The 24679-nt window shown below is 42.7% G+C and overlaps 1 protein-coding gene across 1 annotated transcript; it reads left to right on the top strand.

The window, feature by feature from the left end:
- The first annotated feature begins 6969 nt into the window (after window positions 1-6969).
- On the top strand, window positions 6970-24117 carry TTC34 (tetratricopeptide repeat domain 34). The gene is made up of 7 exons (XM_054801029.1): window positions 6970-8501; window positions 9586-9811; window positions 11671-11863; window positions 16554-16720; window positions 17574-17841; window positions 18107-18321; window positions 23599-24117. The coding sequence occupies exons 1-7, from the start codon at window positions 6970-6972 to the stop codon at window positions 24115-24117; spliced, it is 3120 nt and encodes a 1039-aa protein (XP_054657004.1).
- Window positions 24118-24679: the final 562 nt, after the last annotated feature.

The following is a 24679-nucleotide window of genomic DNA, read 5'->3' as shown; positions in this document are numbered from 1 at the left end:
ATCCCTTACAGATGTTTATCTAACCCATTCCTAAAATCTCTGGTGACAGACATTCTACAACCTCCTTGGACAACGCTTTCTTATGTTATGACAAAATTCCTATTGCCTTTCATCAAATGATTGATTCTTGATCAAATGAGAAGTGCTCTTGGCAAACTAACATGGAATAATTCCCAGACTGACATTTTATCCATTGTCTAAGCAACAGGGTGAGCCTCATCTGGATAGCTTACCCACCAAGGATCTCAGTACTTGCACAGAAATCCAAACTCCACACAGATCAGCACCCGTTTACACCGCATGCCTGCCGTCAGACATACTGGACAACAACAGCTATAAGCCACAGTTAGCAGTTCTCCTTCTTAAGATTTTCCTTCCTTTAATCATTATGTCCTTTGTAGTAATAAGGCCCTATTCGAGCTCTCCATTTAACTTCTGAATGTAATAAAAAAGTCTTGGAAAAAAACCTTCAGAAATGCATGTGAGCTAGCTATTATTTATTGTAATGTGTATCAGGGAATAGAAGTATGATAACCTACAAAAAAAATATCTTAAATTGTACCTAAATTTTCAGTTAAATCATCAGAAAGTTTCTGCCAAAAAGGAAACAAAGAAAAGAAAAAAAGAGAGAAAGCAAATTCTTTTTTCTTATAAACATCAGAGCTACTTAAGACAGTCACAGTTAACACTATTCAAGAAGACAAGCTCAGCCCTTGACTGTGAGCCTAGCCTAAAACGCAGAAGCCCTACCTAGAGTGAGACCACCACCAGTGAGCCTGAGCATCTGCTCTTAAACACGCCCAGGTGCGGTGGAAGCAGCACACGCAGCACTGCCCACCGAGGCACAGCGGTGGCACCCCCAGAGCCTCGGCTGCCCTGGCCAGGGCCGCACCGAGCAGGGTATCGCTGGTGGTCGAAGCGGTGCCAATGGAGCGCTGCTTGAAGCAGGGACTACAAGTGGAATCAAACCAAACCACAGCAAAGAGAGCCTAGAAACAACAGGATTAAATGAGGATTGTTATCAAAACTAGCCTCGTGGTGTTTTGCTTGATCATGCTGGAATTTCAGCTTTCCTGGCGTCTATGTAGCATATCTACTTGCTATTAGACACAGAAGAGCAGGGCAGCTCCTCTCAGAAGGCTGACAGTGCCTTCTGCAGAAACGCTTGTAAAATGAAGCACAGACACCTGAAGCACGAGTGGGTGCGCACACGTGTGTGTGTGTACACGTGGGCACGTCTGTTATCCACGTTGCCCTAGTACAAGCACAGTGCTGCAGCAGGGAATAGCACTGAAAAAACATGCTCATCTGACTTCATTAATCTAACTCTTGCTCATGTATCAAAGTGCAGCACGTTTTCTTGTAAAAATGATTAAGCTGCTAATTAAGCTGTTTATAACTTGTTTCCCTGGTTGCTAATGATAATTAACATGCAAATTAGCTGAGGGAAGAGAGGCACAGGGGTCCTCAGTTCATTACCAAGTTAATTACTGTTTGCATACTTAAACATAACAGTTATAAATGGTGGCATTTAATGTAATGGCCGAGATGATAATTATACCAACGACATTTTGAAAAGTCATTTCACTGTGTGCTATTTTTCTGGGTGATTAATGTTTCCATGGCTGGTTGATAAACTTAGTTCAAACCAATACGAGTTGGAAATTTAGTGTAACCAAATAAGTTATCCCTTAATGTTTTCTTATCCCTGTTTGTTTGTAAAGTAGGGGAGGAATGAGAGGAAATAAAAGCAGTAAGTTTCAATATTAACAGAAGAGGAATAAAGCAGGCTGGTTAACATTGTCTAATCTGAGCTGGCAGCATATCTATTGAGATGTTGCAAGAGCTTCCTTTTATTATAACTCACAGTTTGTTATTCTTCATGTCACAGCAGTGCTGGGAGATCCCTTCTGAGATTGAGCCCATCGTACTCATCACACCAGGCACTATCCTTGGCCTCAAAAGCTTATATCCTAAATAAACACAGCAAACATATCACAAAAACGGAACTTGATAATGGCCATTTGGCACTGGGAAGAATGGAAGCAGAGAGCATGATTTTTTATTTTTTTTTTTTGTCCACCACTTGCTTGGCATATTGAGAACAAGCAAACCAGTTCTGATGACTTCCTCACTGGACACTAAGGTGCTGAGCTAGTTGAAAAATCGGCCTGGCTGGCTGACTATCAGGGCACAAGAGATGTGAAGTCTAGTATGTTCAAATGTTTTACTATTCAGAGGCCAGTCTTGCTCCCCAATTATGTGTGGCACAACTGCTATTGATTTCAGCAGTCTCCATCTAGAAAATCTTGTACTTGCAAAGTGAGGCTGGGAAATGCCAGTGAATTAACTCTGAGCAGGAAATTTCAGCTAGAAATTTCTACCCTTCAGCCTTTGTATCAGATGATGTGGCATCAGAGGGGAAGACGGGTGTTGACTCCTGAATGTCAGCGGAACACAGATGATACTTCATTAAGGGGTACACTTGCTACGCACACTCTGGAAGCGGACCACTGGGCATGATCTAACTGCTTTAAGGGGGACTTTTCCTTCTCAGGTCTCAGACAATGCAACATTTGGCTTGTCCTCTTCAGTTAAGACAATTGTTTTTCAATTGAACACAAGCTTATTAGAGGTAATTACTGCTGATGGTCATACACGTCATACCTACAGGAGTAGACAAGGAAAAACAAACCTTGCAGAAGACTGAACTCCTCACAGATATTCAAGAGCCACATGCAGTTTCAGCAACTAAGAAAGGCCATTACTTTAAAGTTACTATTACTCCTTGGAAACACTTCACTCACATCATGAACCTTTTGTTCAAAATCAAGCACACCTATTTGTCTGCAGAGAAAGCAGATCACTTTACTACCTCATACAGAGAGCTGCTTCAGGACTCCCAGCAGAAGGAGAACTGATTAAATTATGCTATTACATAATCCCATAGTTAAATTATAGACAATAACTGAGACAGCAAAGTATGTGTGTGGTGACCTTTGGGGGTTTTCTGCTGTTGCTGCTTTAACCTCTAGAATATAAACAAAGGGATTATTACTTTCTCTAATGGAATGACAGCCTTTTTCTTGTAATCTTGCTCAAGTGCATCTTAATCCTGCTCTTTATCAAGAAGACCTGCAATCCTTTGCATTGTCATTCTCGTTGGGGTGAACATAGGTGAAAATAGTCCAGTGCATAAAGAGAACATTTTGGCTTTCTGTGACTATCTACCTTTATGCACTCAGAGACCTCTGGGATGTTTAATGTATTAACACATTTATATTTAAAGTCGGCAAAGCGAAGTGAAAAGTTAAGACAGTCACTTCCTCAAGGCTTTAGTAAGAAGCTTGAGCAGAGGGGTAAATTTTGTAATACTCAACCAGATCGAGAGTAATTGGGTCAGACTATAAAATGACAAGGCTAAAACTTCTCCTCTGGCCTATGCCAGCTTTCACCCACATGTTTCAGAGCTCTTTACAAACACCAATTTAATCACCTTACAGTCTTCCTAGGATGTGTTATACTTCTGTGATTATCTGGGGTGCTGATAAGTTTATACAATGTTATAGACTGCTGTTTGGTCAAAGAAGAGCATATAAAAGGCTGGCTGAGAACCTGAACATCCCAAAATGTTCCATGCATGCTTTCCTACGAGACAATGTTAGGAAGTAGATCTGTCAATAACAAAGCTTAGAGGTCTCCATTTGAAGTCTGCTGCTCTAACCCAAAGGAATAGCAGCAGCTGTGGCCATGGGTGCACATTTCCTTCACGAGAGAAGAATATCCTACCTCAGTTCGACAACAGTTACCAGCAGTCTAACTGCTGGTCCTGGCAGACTACGGGTGTGGAACTAAATACACCTAGGGATGAAATTTCATCGTGTGGCTTAGTACATCACCAGAGCTTCTTTACTTCAGCATTGTGGGCATCCAGTCACCCAGCCTGTATAATTCAGCACAAGCCATCTTTGTTCCCTGCATGCTTACACCAGCCTAAACAAGAGCTGAATTTGGTATCTGCTCTCTAACCCAGGTACAGCTCAGAGTGAAGAATGTTTGTCAAATAAATCAAAGTTTACTTTTTTTAGGTTATAATGCCCCACTCCATTACACTCCTTTCTAACAAAGAAAGTTCATTCTCTAATTTTCTGTACCAAATGCACGTATTACTGGTTTCTCATCCTCAGTCCTAGCTACACCTAGCATTTACAAGCCCTGAGGGGAGGGACTTGTTACATGCACTGCAGGCACTGAGAGCCTTTAGAAGAAATAAGTGCAAGATTTCTCAGCCACGTACATCTCTGAAAAGGGTTATTGCAGATGTGTTAGTGCATCTCCTGCTTTGCAAAGCCCTCCACTTGTTGTGCTGTGCTTACTCCCTCCCCACCTCCCTTTAAAATTTTATCAGCAGAGACATCATGAGGCGCTATTGTAGTACACTTAATATTTAATGAGTGTGTAGCATACTTAATATTTAATGTTTAGATAAACATCTCTACATTTCCCCCCCCCCCCCATTTTTGTGATCATAGAAACAGGCCTTGCCACATGTGTCCCACAGGACAAACAGCAAATTGTCCGGTGACTTGAGAAAAACATCAGGAGCCAGGGCCTCTACGTTACATTGCTGGTTCTGCCACTTATAACAACGGGTTTTCACGCTGGGCTCTATTCATACATCTCAGGTATCATACCAAGCCGCAGTCCCTTCCACCAGGAAGATACTTTTTCCATCAGCATCGAGCTCTTGTAGATGCTGTTCCTCTTACTCCTTTAAGGAACAAAGTTAGGAACCTAAATTAATCTAAGCTTAAGTTTGATGCACAACTTAAAATTGGCTGTATTCATACCACCTGCTATATAACCATAAGTCAACAAAATAATTTCTTCATGTTGCTGCTAACACCTTCCTGGCCAGCCTTGTTCATATGGGTTGTAACAACATCCCTTAAACCATCCATGTAGCGCAGTCAGCACACTGGATTCTTAACTAAACTGGGACTCTTTATGCTAGAAATGATAAATGGAGGATACTGGCATCCTCCATGTTCTTTGTATCTACAAGGCAAAATGTGGCTGGGAGCAACTTCCACACCACTCAGTCATGCAGCAAAGTCAAATTATGGGTAATGATTTTTGCAGCCTGGACCACAATCCATTGAAGGCACCAGTCTCGGTTTTATTCCCACAAGCTGTGCTTGAACCTCAGCGGAGGGGCAAAGAGGCACAGGCGTTTGATCAACCCAGCTCCTTTTGATGTGATTTCTATTTCAGAACTGTTTCTTTTTATGCCCTCAAGTCTTTCTTGGTAATATCACCTGTGGCCTAATGTGACAGCAATGCTAAATTATATCTTGATGGCTAATTAGGGTAATTAAAGTAATCAAATCAAAGTAATGGGCAAACTCTTAATAAAATGTCAAAAAATCTCTATTCATCATAGAGGGTTTTTTCTCTTTTGAATGTCAAAGAACACAGATAGGAAAAAAGCCGGACTTCAGAAACGGCCCTGGCTTAAAGGAACATCATTGGTCTAAACACTCCTAGAAACATAATTGATTTAACGCTAGAAACAGTTCTTATTGTTAAAAAATAAGATCAAAACCGTAGGCTGCACCACAGACAGAGTTTGCTGCTTTCGGTACCTCATTCACTTTACGCAGTCCCGCCAAGGGTCAAGGGCCCTGGTGCCCTTTCCGAAGGTACCAGCTGCTTCCCCCGGCCGCGCCGTTCCAGCGCCGGGCTCTCTCAGGAGAGGCGCAAGCCAACTCGACGCGGCCCGTCCCGAACCGCCAAGCCTCGCCGCCGCCATGGGAAGCGCCTGCCCGCCAGGCCGGAGGGGCCTCGGAGGGGCCGGGGCCTCCGTTGCGCCACTGGCCGGGAGCGGCAACCGCGGGGCAGAAACGCGCGGTACGGACCCGCGTGGGTACGAGCGGCCGCAGGCCCCGCTTCCTCACAGGCCGCCCCCGCAGGGGAGGCCACGGGCGGCTGCCCGCGCCCCTGCCCGCCCGCCGGCAGCGGAGCCGGGGCAGTGTTTGCGGTCTCCAGGCAACGGGGCGCTTGACTGCCCGGCCCTGCTCTCCGTCCCGTCCGCGGCTGCCGTGCCTCGCCTCGCCTCGCCTCGCCTCACCTCACCTCAGCTCAGCTCAGCTCAGCTCGCCTCACGTCGCGTCGCGTCGCCTCAGGAGCTCCCGGCGGGAGCAGGCCGCCCCGGAAGCCATCGCAGGGCCGCAGCGGCCCCGGGCCCCCTCGGCGGCGGGCAGCAGCTCCTGTGGCCGCCCGCTCTCAGGTATTTGTGCTCTCCGCCCCGCCGTGGTGGTGGCCGGCGCGCAGCCGCGCCCACCGGGCATCAGGCAGGGCTAGACCCCAGGTGTGTGAGGCCGAGGGCCAGGCTCTGGAGCTCGGGTCCTTGCACTGAACCGCATCTTTCCCACTGACTCCTGGGTTAGAAACAGGGACAAGGTGCAAATTTTCTTCTGCCTTTCCTGCCTGTCCAAGGCAAAGGAGGAAAGGCAAGTGGTGGGCAAAGTATCAAGGTGCTATTCTGTCTTCTCCTTGTCCGCGACCGCCTGCACTGACGTACCATCTGATGACTAAAAATGTATCAAAGTGACATCCCAGCCAGGGAGGACAGAGCCCAGTAGGGCCCCCAGCCCTGTGTCTGGCCTCTCGGTGGGGTAGGGAACACTGACAAGGTTGTCTGGCTGCTTTCTGGCCGATGTTACGTGCCTGTGGACTAAGAACCTCTGTAGAGTTTTTTCCTGTGGCTTTGCTCCCGGGTAAGCCTGTCAGTGACAAAGCGCTGGCTTTTCATGGGACCTAGGCTTGCTTCTCTCTGTCAGTTGGAAAGCTGCTCCCCAAGCAAAAAACCCTGTGCTCCCCAGCCCCTCATGTTGCTGATTTTCTGTTTTACAGGCACTAGCTACAGTACATGTGTGATGCTGCTTGGTGAAGATACAAGTGCAGAAAATGTCACCTCAGGAACTTGCTGTATGGCTCTGCAGAGAAGGGGACCACCATCTCGCCCAGCAGGAGTTACCAATAGCCACTGCGTTCTACACGGCTGCCTTCAGCTGCAGTGCCCCCACAGCAGTACAGAAAGTGAACTCCTTAGACAAAGGGCTCTGGGAGAAGGTGATAGCCACCCTGGAGATGTGGTGCAAAGGCAAGAATCAGATTCCCAAGATCCACAGCAAGAACTTGGCCGTTGTCTCCCTCAGTGTGGGAACAGCTGCCATCTTTCTGTCCACCCTCAGTCCTGACAATGTGGTATCCTCAGTATATAAACTGGAGACCCTGCTCAGGCAAGGATGCTCAGAGGAGGTGGTGAGTAAATGCAATACCCTGCTCAAGGCTAACCCAAAATATTCAATGGAACTGCTGTTGCTGAGGGCGTTGGCCTGGGTGCTCTCAGGGACACAAGTTAGGAAGGGAGTTGCAGACTATATCCAAGCCTTTGTGATGGATCGGGCTGAGGCCGTGGCCTATGTGTGTACGAGGCAAAGGGAACACCTGCCACAGGTCATCCAGGCCTTCTCTAATTATCTCTCAACATATCAGAAAGAAAGCCCAGACTGCAATTCCTTGGACCAGTGGCTGGGCAACTGCTATGACTTCCTGTCTGCAGTGGCACCGAATGATATCTGGGTTTGCAGGGTGCAGGCAGCTTACCTCTTTAAGAAACGCAAATTTGAGGACTGTGTGGCATTTTGTAGCAAGGCCCTCGAGGGCTTCTCAGCTGATAATAATCTCAGAGATGAGAAAGCTTTGGGTCTGCTCTTGGAACGGGCTGCCGCGTATTTCTTCTTGGGTGGACGGATGCAGGAAATGATGCAGGATTTAACAGAAGCCTTTGCAGCAACCCCTGCCCAGGCAATGAAACACTTTGAAGAGCTTTTCTCACCACATGACACTGAGAAGATAGAAGAACAGGCTAGAACTGTCCTGGAGGTGAAGTTTGCAGCGTACAGGGAGGCTGTGCGTACTCGGGCTGAACTCAGAGGCAATCATGGTGCTGAACTGCTCCCTTCTGTCATCCAGACAGTCCAGTTCCTCCTTCAGATCTCCCCAGGGTCCAAACGTGAGCTCAGCGTTCGGCTAGCAGACTGCCATCTCCTGCATGGACACATCAGAACTGCCCTGGACATCTGTGACCACCTCTTGGCAGCAGAGCAGAAAACTTACTACAATACTCTCTTAGCATTGCGAGGTTTCTGCTCCCTCCATGCTCATGAGCATCAGCAAGCCCTGCAGGACTTTCAAAGGGTCATTGAGCATGATTCCCCACATCCTAACAGCTGTATTAAAGCCTTATGTGGGCGTGGGCTTATCCGGATTTCTGGTGGCAGCCGTTACTTGACAGCCCTGGATTATATCACAGCTTGCCAGTTAAAAGTGGAAGAAACCATCTTCACAGTCAAGTCCTATGTGCCGTGGAACCAAAGAGGACTGCTGGTAAAGGTTCTCCAAGAAGAAGGACAGAAGATGCTCCAGAAGAAGAGGTAACCAGGAGGCAGTTCAGCCTGTGCGCAGAAAAAGAAACAGGGTTGTGCAGATTCCTAACAGAAAGAGAGCAGCTTGAGTAGTATAGAGAGTACTTGCTTCAGATAACTGAGAATAGGATATAGACCCTTTTAAAGTTCCTAATTAAGATAACAGGTTGAAATAAAACTGCATAGGTGTGGCTGTTTCAGCCAAATATTGTTTTGCTGGTATGTCAGAATGCAATAGGATCCATGCAGCCAAATAGCTCAATCTTTCTATGGAAGTTAATCCATGATACACCAACTGGCCTAAGCATGGAGCGAGCAAGATGCTAGAGGGAATACGACAGTGATTTCTCCTCTAAAGGAGTAGATACACCCATAATAAAATGGATTCATTGGTGCTAGCTGGCTCCTTTCACTCTCAGCTCTGAACTGAAGGATTTGGTGGGCCACGAAGTACCACGCCCCAAGTAAGTGTCCTTCCAAGACAGAGCTGAGGTGTTACTACACATGTACTTGGTGCTGGCAATCCAAATCCTTTTTTCAATGCTGACTGTATTAATGTCATATTTAAGGCTGGGAGATCTGAGACAGGAACACCAAACACCAGCTAAATCCATTAAAACCTGAGTTTAAAAGTAGAAGAAGGTGTAACAGAGGGACTCTGAGGTTTTAATACTTAAAATCATCTTTCTAAAGGTCAGAAAAGAGTGCCTATCAAAGTAGTGTCTTTATTAGTTTTCATTTCTTCCAACACAAAACAAGCTACCATTTAAATGTAAACATTTCAGTGTTTCATTTTCAAAGTTTTATCTGATACCACCACAGGTAAAGTCTTCCATTTTCTCCAAAACTGAATTTTTTATGTTAGAAATGGCGATCTTTTTTTTTTGTTTCACTTTGTTTGTTTTTGTTTCATTTTTTCCTTTTCCATTGTGGTATCAGCTGCAGCCACAGATATGAATCATGTTTTGTTAACCTTTCTTTAGAGCCACAACTGCTTAAGAACATGTTTTTATAAAGAGGGATTATGATTATGGAATTATGGAATTCCTTGAAGGTGATCTTTCCCTTTTTCTTTATTTTTTTTTTCCTCCAGAGATGCCCCTGGGGTCTACCAGCTGGCTTCTCTCTTGGTGGAGCTGGATGCTTCTGATGAAGCATCACAGATCCTTTGTGCTGATGCCATGTACCAGACGGGCTGCGTAGAAGAAGCTCACAAGCTCCTCTTACTAGCACTCTCCAGAAATCCACAAAGTTCTCCCATCCTGGCTAGACTCGCACTGCTGCAATTGAAGAAAGGTTTCACATATGACGGCAACCAGGTAAGGAGGACCTGGGTAGCAGAGGGAATGAGAGTCATCAGTGATGGTATGGTGTGGAGGGTTAACAGCCCTTTGGCTGATACAGAAGATGCATGGTAGAACTTAAGAGGGACCACTTTAGAGACATAGGCTTGCCAAGAGGGTGTTCCAAGGGCTTTCAGTTTCACAGCACAGCGCTCTGCTTGTCTCCCGCTTCTCAGCATTACATGACAGCTGTAAGGCTCTGGCACTGTGAGGCCACCTCATCACATGGTGCAAAGTTGGAATCCACCCCGTCGCACAACCTGTGATGGGTTTTCCAGTGGGGCTGCACCTGCCCCAGCCTGTGCTTCCAGACATTTCTCAGGAATGGTGGTAAACTGGTAAATACTGGCCTTATGAGTAGGACTTTCTGTCTGTAGTACAGGCTGTGCAAGGACTCCTAGCTAAATGCAGCCCATTCATCACATGCTATCTAATGGCACTTCATCAGAGACTTTAACTAGGCAGAGTGTGACTGAGCATCCTGCCCCTGGTGACAATATTGATGGGATTGGTAATTTTCCCTGAGAGAAAAGAAGGCAGAACTACTACCTAACTGATTATCCTAATGAAACATTGTAGGGGGGGGGGGGGGAAGAAGCAAAATCAGAAGCTCAAATATCAGTCTGCAGTTTTCTTTCTTCGGTGGCTAATGGCTTGTGCTTGAAACCATGAAAGATTCCAATGTGCTGATTCTCCTACCAGGGATTACAAAGCTGAATTACCAGGTTCTGCCATTAGAGGGAACTATTGCATTTTTTAAAATCCCATATAAATTCTACTAGCCATGAAGAGAAAGGTTTCATTGTCACCACTTCACTACTCTCTATGAAAAATAAAAGTTTTGTATAATTTGCTGCCTTTTGAGAGGCTATTAATGAATGACATGACTTTATTAGAGTTCATATATTGCCCTTGGAAGTTGGATTCCTATCTGCAGCTTCTGCTGTAAGTTCTAGAGGGAACATACGTGTCACCGAAAATTTATCTTCAAAATGTTTTTCTCCCACCTGCCTGTCAGCACCCAGACACTTGTATTTATTAATAAAAACAGAGAAGGTAATAAGTTCAATGGATGAACTTATTCAGAGTTATCAATCAAGATAACTTTGTTCTTGTCCTGGCTTCTCTGGTTCTGATTTGAATGTTGAGTACCTGCTAAGCACATTTGCTTTACTGAAGGAAACACCTTTTGATTCTTTTCCTTAGGACATGTAGTAAAAAAGTGTTTGGTGATTTTCACTGTAGTGAATGGAGGCAAAGATACCATATGTCAGGCAAGATTTTTTTCCAGGAGGACAGTAGTTTGTGGATTTGAATCCATACTTCTCCCGGATTCCCAATAGCAATACTAAAAGAAAGGCATAGCACTTCACTGATTTTCCATTAATTCACTGGTTTCCATTTTACAGTAAAAGGGGTCATTGGAATCCTTCTGTTCCACAGAAACTTTCTCTCTTTGGGGCAATCAGCCTGTGATTCAACTGTATTTATGAAAACAGTTAACTGCCAGTCTGGAGCAGATGCTGCCCAAAGTAAGCAAAGCAGCATTAGTATTTCCCCAGAATGATTTCCACAGCTGTGGTGGTGGTGAAAAAAGATAAGAAGCAATGTTTTCTCCAACATGCATTTACACTAGTGCCAGCTGAGGAGTTGATTAAAAGAGATTCATGGTCCTTGGCTGGACCGTGGCTGGCTGAAGCCCCACTGAAATGTGGGGAAGCACTGGGTAAGAGCATACTTGTTTCACCAGACATGGTATTTCCAGCTTTATCATGACTTCATTTATCTTTTCATGCCAATCTTTCTCTTCTGCCTTTTTCCCTCACATTGTTAAGCTGCTAAAGAAAGTGATCAGAATTGGAGATACCTCCTGTCTCCTGCCAATCATGGACATTTTCAAAGATGAAGACAGGAAGTTGATGCAAACTCACTGCCATTTCAGAGCGCTGACCATCTTGAAGGACAAGCAGGAGGATGCTGACATCAAAGAGGCCATTGCCTACCTTTCCTTTGCCATCATTGCTGCAGGTAGGGTTATCAAGATACTGATAGGAGATTTACTTCTATATGGGAAGTCAAATCAGTGGGTAGGCAAGCATATCCAACCAATTCTCATCTGTCATTTCCCCAATGAGAAGATTGAAACAGCAGACTTACAAAGGCAGGTGAAGAGCAGGATAAAATTAGTTTAAAGTAGCAACTCATCTGGACCATGAAATAGTGCATTAAACAGTTACTGCAGTCCTTACTGCTGTGTAAGTAGCTTGTGAACTTGAAGTGGGTGGAAGGGTTCGGTTCTGTTCTACAGGAACATCAGCCCCTTTTCTTCACCTGTCCAGAAGACCCATCATGTGATTGTGTTCTGTTGTTTAGCACATGAAATCCTCCTGGAGCACAGCTGAGGATTATTTTCAATTACATTGTTCACATGCTATAAGTTAAGTTCAGGCATAAACCACCCTTACTGGGCCATATCAACACAGAGAACCCACAATTCCTTCATAACTTGGAAAAGATCTTTAACATCCTGAACGCATCTATTTGCAATCTAATAATTTCCCTGTTTTTCCTGCTCCAGAAATGTAATGTGTAGAGTGTACAGAACACACATTGTATATCTTCTTTACATTTTACAGTCTTTTGTTATGGTAGACCTGCTACCAAGCATCAGACTGCAATTACTGTTTGGTTGCTCTAAGTTGCTTCTGAGTAACTGGTCTGGACAAATTGATCTGTAACCATAATTTTTTCATAGGTACGGTCACAGATTTTCTCACAAGTACAGCTGTGCTGTTGAACAAACTACATGTTTTAACATTAGCAGTGCTACCTTCTCAGAGACATCAGATTATTTTCCTTTTTATGTGCCATGCTTTCCTTCTTTACTGTGGTTTAAAAAAAGACTCTTTTTGGATAAGCAGTGTAATGCTGTTCTTCCATTGGTAAAGGAAAAGCGGAATGGCAGGGGGATTCTTCTGTACTTAATGTAGGGAGGCTGTTTTATCACAGCAATACATACATGCTCAAAATACAGGGAAAAGTCTCAAGAAAATCCTACAGAGTTACTTTTCCTTCTATAAAATGTGACTTTTCAGTAAGTAACTCTGCACACAGGTGACTGAGGTAAGCCTGAAGCCTGGTAATGTCAAGAGAAGCCAGGGCTTTTTGATGCTGTTGTCCAACTGCTAGGTTGGATGACTATATTTTTGGAAATGTTTCCCCAGAAAATTAAATTTGATCTAGGAAGAGATGCAACCTTCTTTGAAAATACAATGTAATTGTTTCTTAAAGAGATCAAAGCCAAACTTGTGATAAATGAGAAGGGAATTTGGTCCCTGTGAGCAGTTAGTCCTCGAAAGAGTGTGAATGAGGGGACACTTCACAAAATCATCTCCATGAAGGAAGTCCCCCTTTCAGAAGAAAGAAGCAGCCTTCATCTTATTTGTTTTGTGTAACTTTTAGAGGAGATGCTAGCTGGTGAGTAATTTGGAAAAGCTACTCAAACAGACCCAGCTTCAGCCCATTTTAGACAAGCCGTGTAGTAGTAGAAGACTCCTCTGTTTCAGCCTTAGTTTGTTACATCAATTAGTACCCTGAAAACCAATGAAATTTATTTGCTACCTCCTGTGTCAATAGAACGAATGCGCCATAAATACAGTAATTGCAGCAAACAACCTGCCGCCTTGTTCCAACACACCAATGAACGTGTAGTTCCAGTGCAAAAGAGTGAATGCACCCACTTACATGCATCGTTATCCTAGCTTTTCCTAAGGAGAGAGATCAGGCTAACATGGAAATGCTTCTGGCATGTTCCAAGTAAAACCATGTTTGTATGGAAATCTGCCTTTCACTCTGAGCAAATGTTATGACGGCAGCATTGAGAAGAAGAGAGATTGGTTTATGAAAATGGAAAAAAAACCTGTTAATTGCTTTGAGAAGGTTCCATTTCACAGCCCATGCATTCCAGCTTATCAACTCCCCACCTGCTAGAACAGATGCTTGTTAAGAAATAGATATTGTCTTTATAGGAGCCAATTGGTAGAGCTCCAGAGCAATAATAACCTTTAGTACAGAAGTTTTGGAGCATATCGGGAAGGAGAAAAAGCCTCATTACTGTAAAAGAATTGCTAGGAGCCTGTCTGCTAGCTCATCTCTGCAGGCAGCTGTGCACGGTGCTGCATTTCCTGACCTCTCTATGAAAAAATATTTACAGCGACACTGATGATTTATCATCCAGTATTGGGATGCCACAGTTATTGATTGCAACTCTGAGCACATTAAGATCCTTATCAAAATTGCCTTGAAAGGAAAGGGCATGTGGATGGCAGAAAGATATATGCTCTGCAACCAGTGACTGAATGGACTATGATTTTCATTGTCAACTGTATGTGTTTATTTGGGCAGCACTTCAGTGAAAGCAGAGAAAAAAGAATCTTAGTATCACAAATTCCAGTGCACATGAAGTATGGCAATAAATTAGTCAGTCCCATCTGGAATACTGTTTTATCTGAAACAATGTGTACCTTCTGACTCCGCTTTATGAAAACAGCCAAATGGCCTTGTGCCTCCATCCTCACATATCTTGCTCTGAGAGCTTTCTTCTCATTTGTGCCGCTCCTATTCCATCATACTAAAAACTCCAAGGATTCCTTCTGATGAATTGGATCCTAATCCAGCGCAGATCCTGAGATAATGGTCACGTCATTGGTAGGTTGCCTCCATTTGTTGCACATAAATGTCTTTGGAGAAAGGTGTGGTGGAGGGGTAGATGTGGAGATATGAAGACATTCCCTTTTACAATAGCCTCATCTTCCTTTTGCTGCTTTCCAGAGCAGCATCACAATGCTGTCTTTTTAGAGGTGCCTGTGAAAATGCATGGAAGACCATAGGGTGGAATAACAAAGGGCAAAGCTTTCCAGACCTCAAGGTTTGATAGAAGTCATTTCATGACAACTGGAAAACATGGAATTTCCCTATACTGTCAGCTGGCTGAGTCTAGGTATCCCAGAGAAGGTAGGAAAAAAATCGCCTGCGTGGGAGGGTTGAGTGCTTAATAATTGCAGGCCATTCCTTCTGTTTCCTTTGGCCGTTCCTGAGGAGAGCCACTCTTGCTGAGACCTTGAGGCAATCAGAAAAGCAGTTGTGGATATTTAAGGAGAGACAGTTTTGATCAACATGTGTATTTGTTTCTATTAGAAACCAGGAAGCTTTTGAGCTAGTTGAGCAATGTGATTTTATGATTTTCATTCTGTTACCTTTTCCACTCACTCAGATTTTTTATTACAATGTTCTTTTGGCATGTTTAACTAGACTGAAGACTCTTTGAAGTGGGGCCTGTGTTTTTGGTGTGCCTGGCACAGTATGGTTCCTGTCCCTGTCTGGAAAGTTAGAGTTGAGTCACAGTAGAACAGTTACAGTTATAAATCAAATTGCAGCCGTACAACTACTCTCAGCAAAGTGCCCTTTCTTTCTGTAAATTACTGTTAATTTTTTTTTTTTCTGAGAATATATATACATCTTTTTAGCTATTTCCAGAACTGGTTCTTCTGTTTATAACATGTAGAATCTTTCTTTTTTTGAAAAATTCATCTTAGTAGCAAAATATATGCCCTGAAAAAGTTTTTTTGCACACACTGCAGCCCAGTCTTTTTTATTGGTCCAGGCTTGCCTGTTCCTTGGTGGCCTACAGAGCAAGTAGGAAGATGCACTGGTTTCTGCTGTCAGCCATCTGTAAGTGAGAAACATGGCTAGCTTTATTTCACAAAGACCAGGTTCACATTCACATTAGTGGGGAGGCTTGCTGGTCGCGTGGGAAAGCTTTAGGCTGACATTGCAATTAGGCTAGCATAACACCCAAACTGCTTTGTCTCTCTGTCCCATTAATGTTTCTGTGGCTTGTGTCGAACATATTGAAATTATCCCAACCAGCCATGACAGATGCGTCTCCCAAGTTAGATGATGACAGACAGAGAAATTGAGTGAATTTTCTGTGGTAAGATAGGAATTTGAAGCAAAGCTAAAGGTCGAACTTCAGTCCTGAGCAGCAACACTGAACCACAACTCACCGTTTCGCTGCAGAATGACACGTACACCACGAGACCTAGAACATCAGAGTAGCCTGGTCTTTGTAATACACACCAGAAAACACTTTCAAGACTTCCCCAGTGAAAATTCATTCTTTGACAGAATTCTACTAGCCTCAGTAGGACGCTTAACCGATTCAGTGTTTTGGAAACCAACCCAACATCGGTTCTTTTTTTCCTTTCAACTCAGAACTGATAGCATGCGATAGGAATTCCACTGGCAACAAAAATAAAGGAAACTACCACTTAAGTACTCTCATTGTACTTCCTCAGGCAAAGTGGAATTTTTCTGTAGCTTCGTATGGATATCCTTGGATGTCTTCTACAGCACCCTCCTTATTCCTCTTCCAGTCACATCTGTGGATTGCAGTTCCTTACCATAGCACATTTGCCTCCCTCCAGCACGCCCCTCTTATTCCACCCATGCCACAGCTCTGAATAAAGTGCTCCTTTTCATTCCTGCAGTCACCGTAACACAACATGTAGATCTACCGCATCATTTTCACTTAGCCACTTACTTTGAAGCCCTTCGATGGGGCTTAGTGCTTGGCACACACTGGGATTTACTGCACCCTGGTTTAGGGCAGTAGACTTGAGACATTTCAAGTAAGCATGGCTGCATTTCTCTCCTCCAGGTGGTTATGCTGAAGATTGCCTTCTCACCAGAGCTCGATGTTATGGGCGCCTTGGTCAGAAGAAAACTGCTATTTTTGATTTTAATGCCATCCTAAAAGAGGACCCTAGGAACGTGCAAGCTCTGAGTGGACGAGGATTCATCTACCTTGCTCTGAAGCAGCAGAAGGTATTATCACTATATTAATTGCTGGTGATTTTTCTGACAGTATTAAGCAATATTAGTGTAAGGTACCACAGACTTTGCCATGGACTCACTGAAATCAAGAGAGTTTCTCACAGAATGTGGGCAGTGAAAGGCTCTTGTTTTGGCTGGGTGTATAAGTAGTCCACTTGACATTAGTGATTTGCTTTCCCAACTCTAGAGAGAGGAAGACTAAACCTTAATCATAGATCTTATTCACTGTCACTACCATGCATTGATTTGCAATGCTGCAAACTCACCCTTATATTTGATCTCACGTTTTCCTGACATGATGTTGTGTTAGATGAAATGTAGAAAGAGAAAAAAGAAAGAACTGTTTCAAGGTTTAGTGCGTCCCTCTCCATCTATGAAAAGCTCGGGCGCAATTAGCATTACAGTGCACTTTGGAGATTGCAGGATAGCATTGCCTGCAAATCATGTCACATATCTGCATGGTTTATCTGCTTCTAATATGGTCAGTAGCCTTACACTTTACCTGCATGTCACAACTGGGTGTGTGGATTTGTGCTGGTTTAGCCTGGCTGAGCCAAATCCTGCTTGCACTTACTCATTCACAGCATCTCTTTCTTGTTGCTCTAAGAATTTTTTTCAATGATAATCTGAGGAGTTCAAAACACTTTGCAAATAGTCGTTCAAACCTGTCTTTATGCTCTTATATCAGCTTTGCAAATGGAAAAGAGGCAGCACAAGGACAGGGAAGAGCAAAGAGCTTCCAAAGATGTGCAGATGGCCTGTGGGACAGCAGAGAACTGAAAGCACAAGTTATCAATACACACTTATTGCTACCATTTCATTTTTGGGGCTTGTTTTTACATAGGAGGCAGTGCAAGATTTGATCTCGGCACTGAAGGTGGAGGCAGGAGTAGTGATCCCAGCAATCCTGTCTTTAAAGCACGAAGCCCAAGGGTTGATCACTCAATGGCTCCTTCAGCATGGCAGGACTGCGTTAACTGAGCTTGTTGCTACTAAAGACTTTTCAAAAGAAGAAACCCTCAGGGATCTTCTTGTGATTGCAAAAGCACTAATTAAAATTTGCAAGGATGCACAACATCACATCTTCTACACAGATGTTTTGATAGCAAATGGTAAGTTCCCATTCTTTGTATAGCTGATCCAACTAAGTGAATGAGCAGTAAATCAAAAGAAAGTGAATGTTAAATGGCAAGCGTGTTGTTGTATAGTACTTTTCCAGAGAAGTTTGCAAATGTTTTGGGAAACGGTATAAAGTAATTAATACCCTTAGATGTGGACTGCAGACAGGCTACCTAAATCCCGTTTCCATAAGTTTTCTTGATGTCTCTTTCTCCACATGGAATGGGTTAAATAGCTTGTACTGGTGTTAACCAACAGGAATGTATGAAGAGGCCCTTGATCACCTTCAGGAAGCATTTGGCCACTTTCTTGCTGATGACTTTGCTAGTGCAAGACTAGCTCTGCTGCAGCTGAAGAGGAGGAACATGGCAGCGGCAGCTCACTCGTTCAGCATCCTAGCTAAGAGAGATGAAAGGGAGCTGGGGTTTCTCCTGAACTTCGTAGACGCTAAGCAACAGCAGCACCTCACTCAGGTACAATCCTTTTTTGATGCAGCATTTGAGGATACAGTGGGGAAAGAAATGGGAAGCAAAATTAGGCTGCAGAGATTTTCTCTGCCTTGTCTTGAACAGAAGTGTGTGGGAAGACCATTTATCAGATGAACGAGGAACAAATTGACTTATTCCTGCAGCCTTCACTTCAGCCAGATTAGGGAGTTGAATCCAAACTTCTTTCATTGCAGTGACCTTGCTTCAGTCTCTAATAATTCATCATTACCACTTCTTACCACTTGGGTGAATTTCTGGTTGGTCTCCCTAGCATGAGACCTGTTTAATCCCAACACTAAAATGCAGGGGATGTGAGGGGCAGCAGCTGGAGATGTAACAAGATCGCTGCTAGTATTGTACTCTGTATGAGTTACATGGTGCTCATAGCTGGCTTCTGGGGAAGAGGCATTCATGTTTTCTTCATTTTCTTCATGAAATGAAACTGAAGGTTCTGATTCAGTCACATTAAATGTGTCAATCTTTTTTGCTCTTTTGGGTAACATTTGGAAATTTAAATATATTCACATTTTTATAAAATGGCTAGCCTTTGAGATTGGAATTGGTTTTCTTAGCTAAAACTGTTTGACACAAAAATGGCACATTGCTCTAGTCCATTCAAGTATGTATTTTTCAGTATTTTTTTCAAGTTTCTCCCCTAAAGTACACCCTCTGAGAAAGCATCTCCAATAATAAGACAGGACAAGGTCAGATTGATGGTGAGGAGTTTTAACATTCACTCAAGCATCTGCAATTCTGATTACCCAGAAGCTCCGTGTTCTGAGAATGTTTGCTTCCTTTTATTCAATTTGTAGATTGTGCGCGCCCTGGTGAGAAGCTATATTGTTATGCTTTCTCCCAGGTTATAAAACAAACAACACGCTGATAGACTTAATGCATCTTGAGAGGAGTACTTTGTATGTGTTTTAGCAAAACAGCAGGAGAATATAAGTAAACAAGTATTAATTTACCGGTCCCTAGATATACCCCATTACAGAGAAAAGAGCCCCTCACTTCTGAATAATGGAAAAAGTTCAGTCTTATGGGGAAGAGTTTGAAGATTTTAGAGCCAATTTGCAATCTTTCACTATATAAAGTTAATAAAGGTACAATCAAGAATGCGTCTAAGGAATCAGGAATGTGTCTAAGGCCCTAAAGAGGTGTCTATAAATTTTACAGCTGAATTTTTTTCCCTTGTTGCCACATCAGTCGCTCTGTATGGAAGTCTCTCAGCTAAGTCCATCCGTGCTGCTTTCCGAGAAAACACAGGAGGGATTTTTTTATGCTATCATTAAGAAAAAAAAAAAAAAGAGAATAAAAAAAAAATTGTACAGCTTAAACTGCACCAATGTATTAGGAATTCACTGGTGCCAAAGATTAGTGAAACCTTTAAAATGGGAGAGGCACTTTATTTCTGTCTTTTTTTGGCAGCTGTTGAACAGAGTCTGGAATAAAACCCCTTACTGGTGGCTTATTTATCATGGAAGATTTCTCTGCCACTTGAGAGAATAGGCGTGGCCAGACTGATTTCAAGACTGGAACTCAATACCAGTGTTGGAAGTAAAATAGAGTAGTTTTATTATTTTTTTAAAATCTTTAATCTTGTGCTTTTCTTCAACTGAGCAAACATTTGGACTCAAACACCTGGGAGTATTTATTCTCTAATCTTCCAAGATTTATTGAGTGTGATTACTTTTATTACTGATTAGCCCAGAATCACTTTTTTTTTTTTTTTAATATGTATTTTGTGACAAGGGCTAAGTATGTACTTTGCTGGGGTCAGGAAAGAATTGGTTAATCCACCTGCCCGGTGTCTCAAAGGATTTTCCAGTAACGCTTCCTTTTGCCTGCAAGGTTATTCTAGTTTGTGCGCGAAAGGAAGATCTCAGTAAAAGCAAAAAAGCTTACAGATAGAATTAGTGCCAAAAAGCCCAATGATGGCCTTACTTTGCCATGGCTCCTAACTACACTCTCGGGGAGGGTGCTCTGTTACCTCCGTTTCACAAATAAGGAGACTGAAGCAAAGAAGAGTTTAGCAGTTTACGTTCAGCCCTTAGTCTCAGCACTCCATGTGCAAAAGTATTACTGCCAGATTGGTTTAGAGTGTTTGGAGATTACAGGCATTATAGAAATGTGTCATCATTATCCTGGAGTCTGGTCTGAAAAGCTAAAAATAATTCTACATAAGCTGAATAGGAAAGGGTGGAGGAAGGAGATCTCCTTGATGTACTGATTTTTTTCATGAAAAACAAAGCAATAAAATTCTTCCATTATTTATAGTCTAAGGGGTCCCATGCTAAGAAATTTGTAAACAACTGGGACAGCCACATGGGAATAGGAATCTGAAAGATTTATTAAACTGCAAAAGGTCAGAGGAAGGGAGTTTGCTTGCCGCTAGTGCAGCTTCAACCCTTCAGTTTCCTACGTCAAAGGTTAAATGCATGACTGCTTGCTCCTTGCCCAGATCCTCAGAGCTGTGCTTTTGTGTTGGCGCCATAGGATATCCAGAGCTGACTCCTACAAAAATGGTCTCAACACCTATATGGTCTGTGTCAGAGTTCGGCCCTCAGCCCAAGGCAGAAGTTGCCATTCCACATGCCTTCATGGCATGTGGACCTCAACTAGCATCTGCAGGTATAGAAGGAAAGACTTGCTCCAAACTGTTCTGCAAACATCCAACACTCTTCCAAAGCTCAATGCTTATCAGTGCATCTTCTGGTATTCACTGCTCAGAGACTAACCCTTGGCCGTAATTCCATGTCTGTTAAACTCCTCACTCCTTTTCTTTCTAAGGAATTGAACCTTCATCAATTTCAACATAACATTAGCCACTAGGGACTGGAACCAAAAATGCAGCGAAAGTATGTGTATTTTCAGTCCTTTATCACACAGTGAGATAACTAAATGGCAGAAGGGGACACAGAGACTTAATCCAGGAAGCAGTCCAACCAGCAGTCACTTATGGCCTGCTAGCCTTTTCCAGATGGCACTAGACTTATTTCAGTCTGGAAGTCATAATTGAATCTTTAGTGACAAGTTGGAAGATGGACTACAGTACATTGGTGAATGGACTACATAGCCTGCTCTTGGCCTTCCAAAGTCACCTGCAATGAGGCTGGTGGCAAGCAAGTGCTTCTCAAAAGCCACATGCAGCAGCTGAACTCAGTTGTGCAATATCCTTCTGGCTTTCTATGCACTTCCTGCATCTTCTTTCCATAAGTCTTCTTTTCACATTTATCTTTGTTCAGAAGATGATGTGCAAGTAAGCCACTAATTAATCCGTCTGTGTTATACACCAAAAACAGGTCCCAGGTCGGTTCCTTTAACTCAGGCAGAGCCAAAAGAGAATCCAGCTGCCTAACACCCATGTGTTTACTCCATTGGTGAAGATGAGAGAGAATAATTTGTTCTCAGATGTGCCTTTTTCCTCCAAGTACAGCAGGAAATCCAGAATCTTGTGGCTTGCTTACTTTGGGGACCGTCAGTGAAATGTGAAGAAGTCAAAGCAGTGGCTCAGTTAATAAATGGCAATATTGTATGTGGTGCAGTAAACCAAAGTGATCCTGGTTAGCACACTGGCAGGTTCAGCGTTAGATTAGTCATTCAGCTGAACAACAAAAATTGTATTTTTCTTCTGCCACTGAGACAACAAATGCACTTTAAAGGCTGAAAATTACAATTTAACTATATGAATGCAAGGCATTTTGAGGGACTGCACTGTGCTTTTTAGAGCAATGCGATCTAGAACTTTAGAATTTCTAGGAAATAAAATCTCTTGTCAGGATGCTCCTCACATGCAGATGCAATTCCACCTTGATCCCTTGTTAAAATTCTGCCACTGAGAAAGCATTTGCATTTCCTAGTTGCCTAAAAAACACTTGAAAGAACAAAGTAAATTATCTTCTCTCTAAATGTATACACAGACACTTGAGATGGTTTTGGACAGGCTACCTTACAATTTATGGCCAGAACTACTAAAGCCAGTGATCGACACTATTTGAGGAGAGGTCCTATCTCTATTTCTATGTATGGAAGCTGAGAGACTCTCTAATAAATATAACTACATATAGGATTTTACATTCCTTTATGGCAAACTGGGGTAGAATTCTTCATAAACTGTTAGGAACGGTGAAATTATTTCATGCACTGGTCTCAGATGAGGTGCTTGGACTTGACCTGCAATATTGATCCATTTTATCCAGAACCTGTTTTCCTTAGTTCGGTTCAACAGCAATCAATTCTAATCTAAGTCAATCAAAATAAAAAGACAAAGCACACAGAGAGACTGGAAGACCCAGCCAGCTACTGAGACAGTGGCTGGGCTAACTGAATTTAGGGAGCCACCAGTGTCCAAAGGCAATGTGTGATATCCCATGGAAACAGACTGATGAAAACATTCATCTTGTGGTTGAAGTCTCAGCTTGCTTGGCTCAGCCTTCTGTAAGACTTAAGCTGCTGGTGGCAGCCTTGTTTGTAACTTAAATATTCGCTCTGCTGCAGCATGTTAAAAGCTTTGTTTATTACCAATAAAGGGAAATAATGAGAAATCCATCTGAGGCAAATAGTTCTAATGGAGTTCTCTTTATTGACCTTTATGAACCTAAAAATTATGTGGCTCTTTCTGCCTTCTCTATCTTCTTCTTGTTGTTTTTCCCTTCAGATAAGGGCAGATAGTTCACTTGCAATTGAGAGTAATGATTAGTAAAGCCAGCAGCTGGCCATTGTTTCCTATAGCTTAGGGAAGCATCAGTACAGACCAACCTTCATTATTAGCACATGCAAATATTTGTGGGGCAGTACCTGGGGGTATCTACTGACCAGAAGGCGCAATGTCCATATAGTCACCTGTTAGAGCAGACAACGGCAGAAATTTGGTTTCATGAAAAGAATACTGGCTACTTTTAGGGTTTGGTCCATTCAGTTTTCAATTCATATATCATTCCTAAGGAATCTAAACAACTTCAGAAGAAGCGTTCTGAGAAAAGTTTTAGCAATATATGCAGAAACAAAGAAGAGTTCGTAAGAGATTCATAAACTCTTGAGATAACAGCAAGTGCCCATTGTTCAGACATTTTTGTATCTGCATGCAAAAAATATGCCAATTATATGTTCTCCAACTCAATGCAATTTTAACATTTGAAAAAGTATCCAAAATTTCTTAGTATCTGTGTCTACCTGTGGCCAGTCCAGACTAGATATTTAACTCTTTTTTTTTTTTTCTCCCCCCCTTTTAATAACTAATATTAAGTAACTTTCTGTCCACAGGTAGCAGCCCAGGAAGGAAATGTGCTGATTAAAGGATATCGCTATGAGAAGGCTCTTGGTTATTATACCCTGGCTGTCTTGACAAGCAAAGATAATCCAAGGTATCTCAGACAGAGGGCTGCTTGCCTTAGGCACCTGAAAAAATACGACAAAGCTTTAAAAGACATGGAGAAAGTGATCCAGAAGCACGGCTGTAACAGCCTTAAAACACGTGTTGAGGACCACTGCTCGAAAGGACACCTGCTGTTGTCAATGGCTGAGGAAGAAGCAGCAGTTAAGCAGTATATTGAGGCACTGCAGTTGGATGAATCTATGGCATTATGCAGCATCATGAATGGCCCTGGCAGTGAAATTTTAACCAAAACATTTCATAAGATTGCACAACGTAATTTCGAAATGCAGCTTTATGAAGAGGCCTGGAAAATTACAGATTACGGTCTTAAAATTGATAAAAATACAGAACTTAAAAAGCTGAAAACAAGACTTAAACGAGAGGCATCAAACTGTAGCATACATTAATTTATCTATTTGGGGATTTTCCAGCATCTGATTGCTTTCTAATTTGTTCACGAGGCTTGAAGAATAAGGGAAAGATGAGAAGCTCATGCTAAATATGCAACGGACATGGCACTGAACATGGTACAGCAAGATTAGAAGTAGAAAGTTTCAGATAGTGAAACAAAACTGACCAAGAGAGCTATGAGCAAAAAGCAAATTGCACTATTTGGTATTCTTTAAAATTATTGTGGATGTATGTAAACTTGTCCTTGTGAAGAAAGTGTTTTGTCTGGCTAAACTGAACTAATTCTTCACTACGATTGGAAGCCACAGGTTAGGAAAATATTCAAATAGCTTGCAGTTTATGAATAACAATCACATATTTCCTTGCTATTTATTTGATTAGCTTTAACACATACTGTTCAATTAAGTAGCCTTATTTTTATGGGCCAGTCAAAAAGATCAGTCAAAAGTAACATTTCTAATGTGTTTGTGAAGGACCATGTGTGTTACACCACTCAGATGAGCCACTCCTGAATGGAAGGAACTGCCCTTGTCAGAATCTAGTGGATTTGCAATGATC

The sequence above is a fragment of the Grus americana genome, chromosome 21 (assembly GCF_028858705.1).
Source record: "Grus americana isolate bGruAme1 chromosome 21, bGruAme1.mat, whole genome shotgun sequence".
NCBI lineage: Eukaryota > Metazoa > Chordata > Aves > Gruiformes > Gruidae > Grus > Grus americana.
The sequence above is the reverse complement of the archived record's forward strand: the minus strand, read 5'-3'. Positions and strand labels throughout refer to the sequence as shown.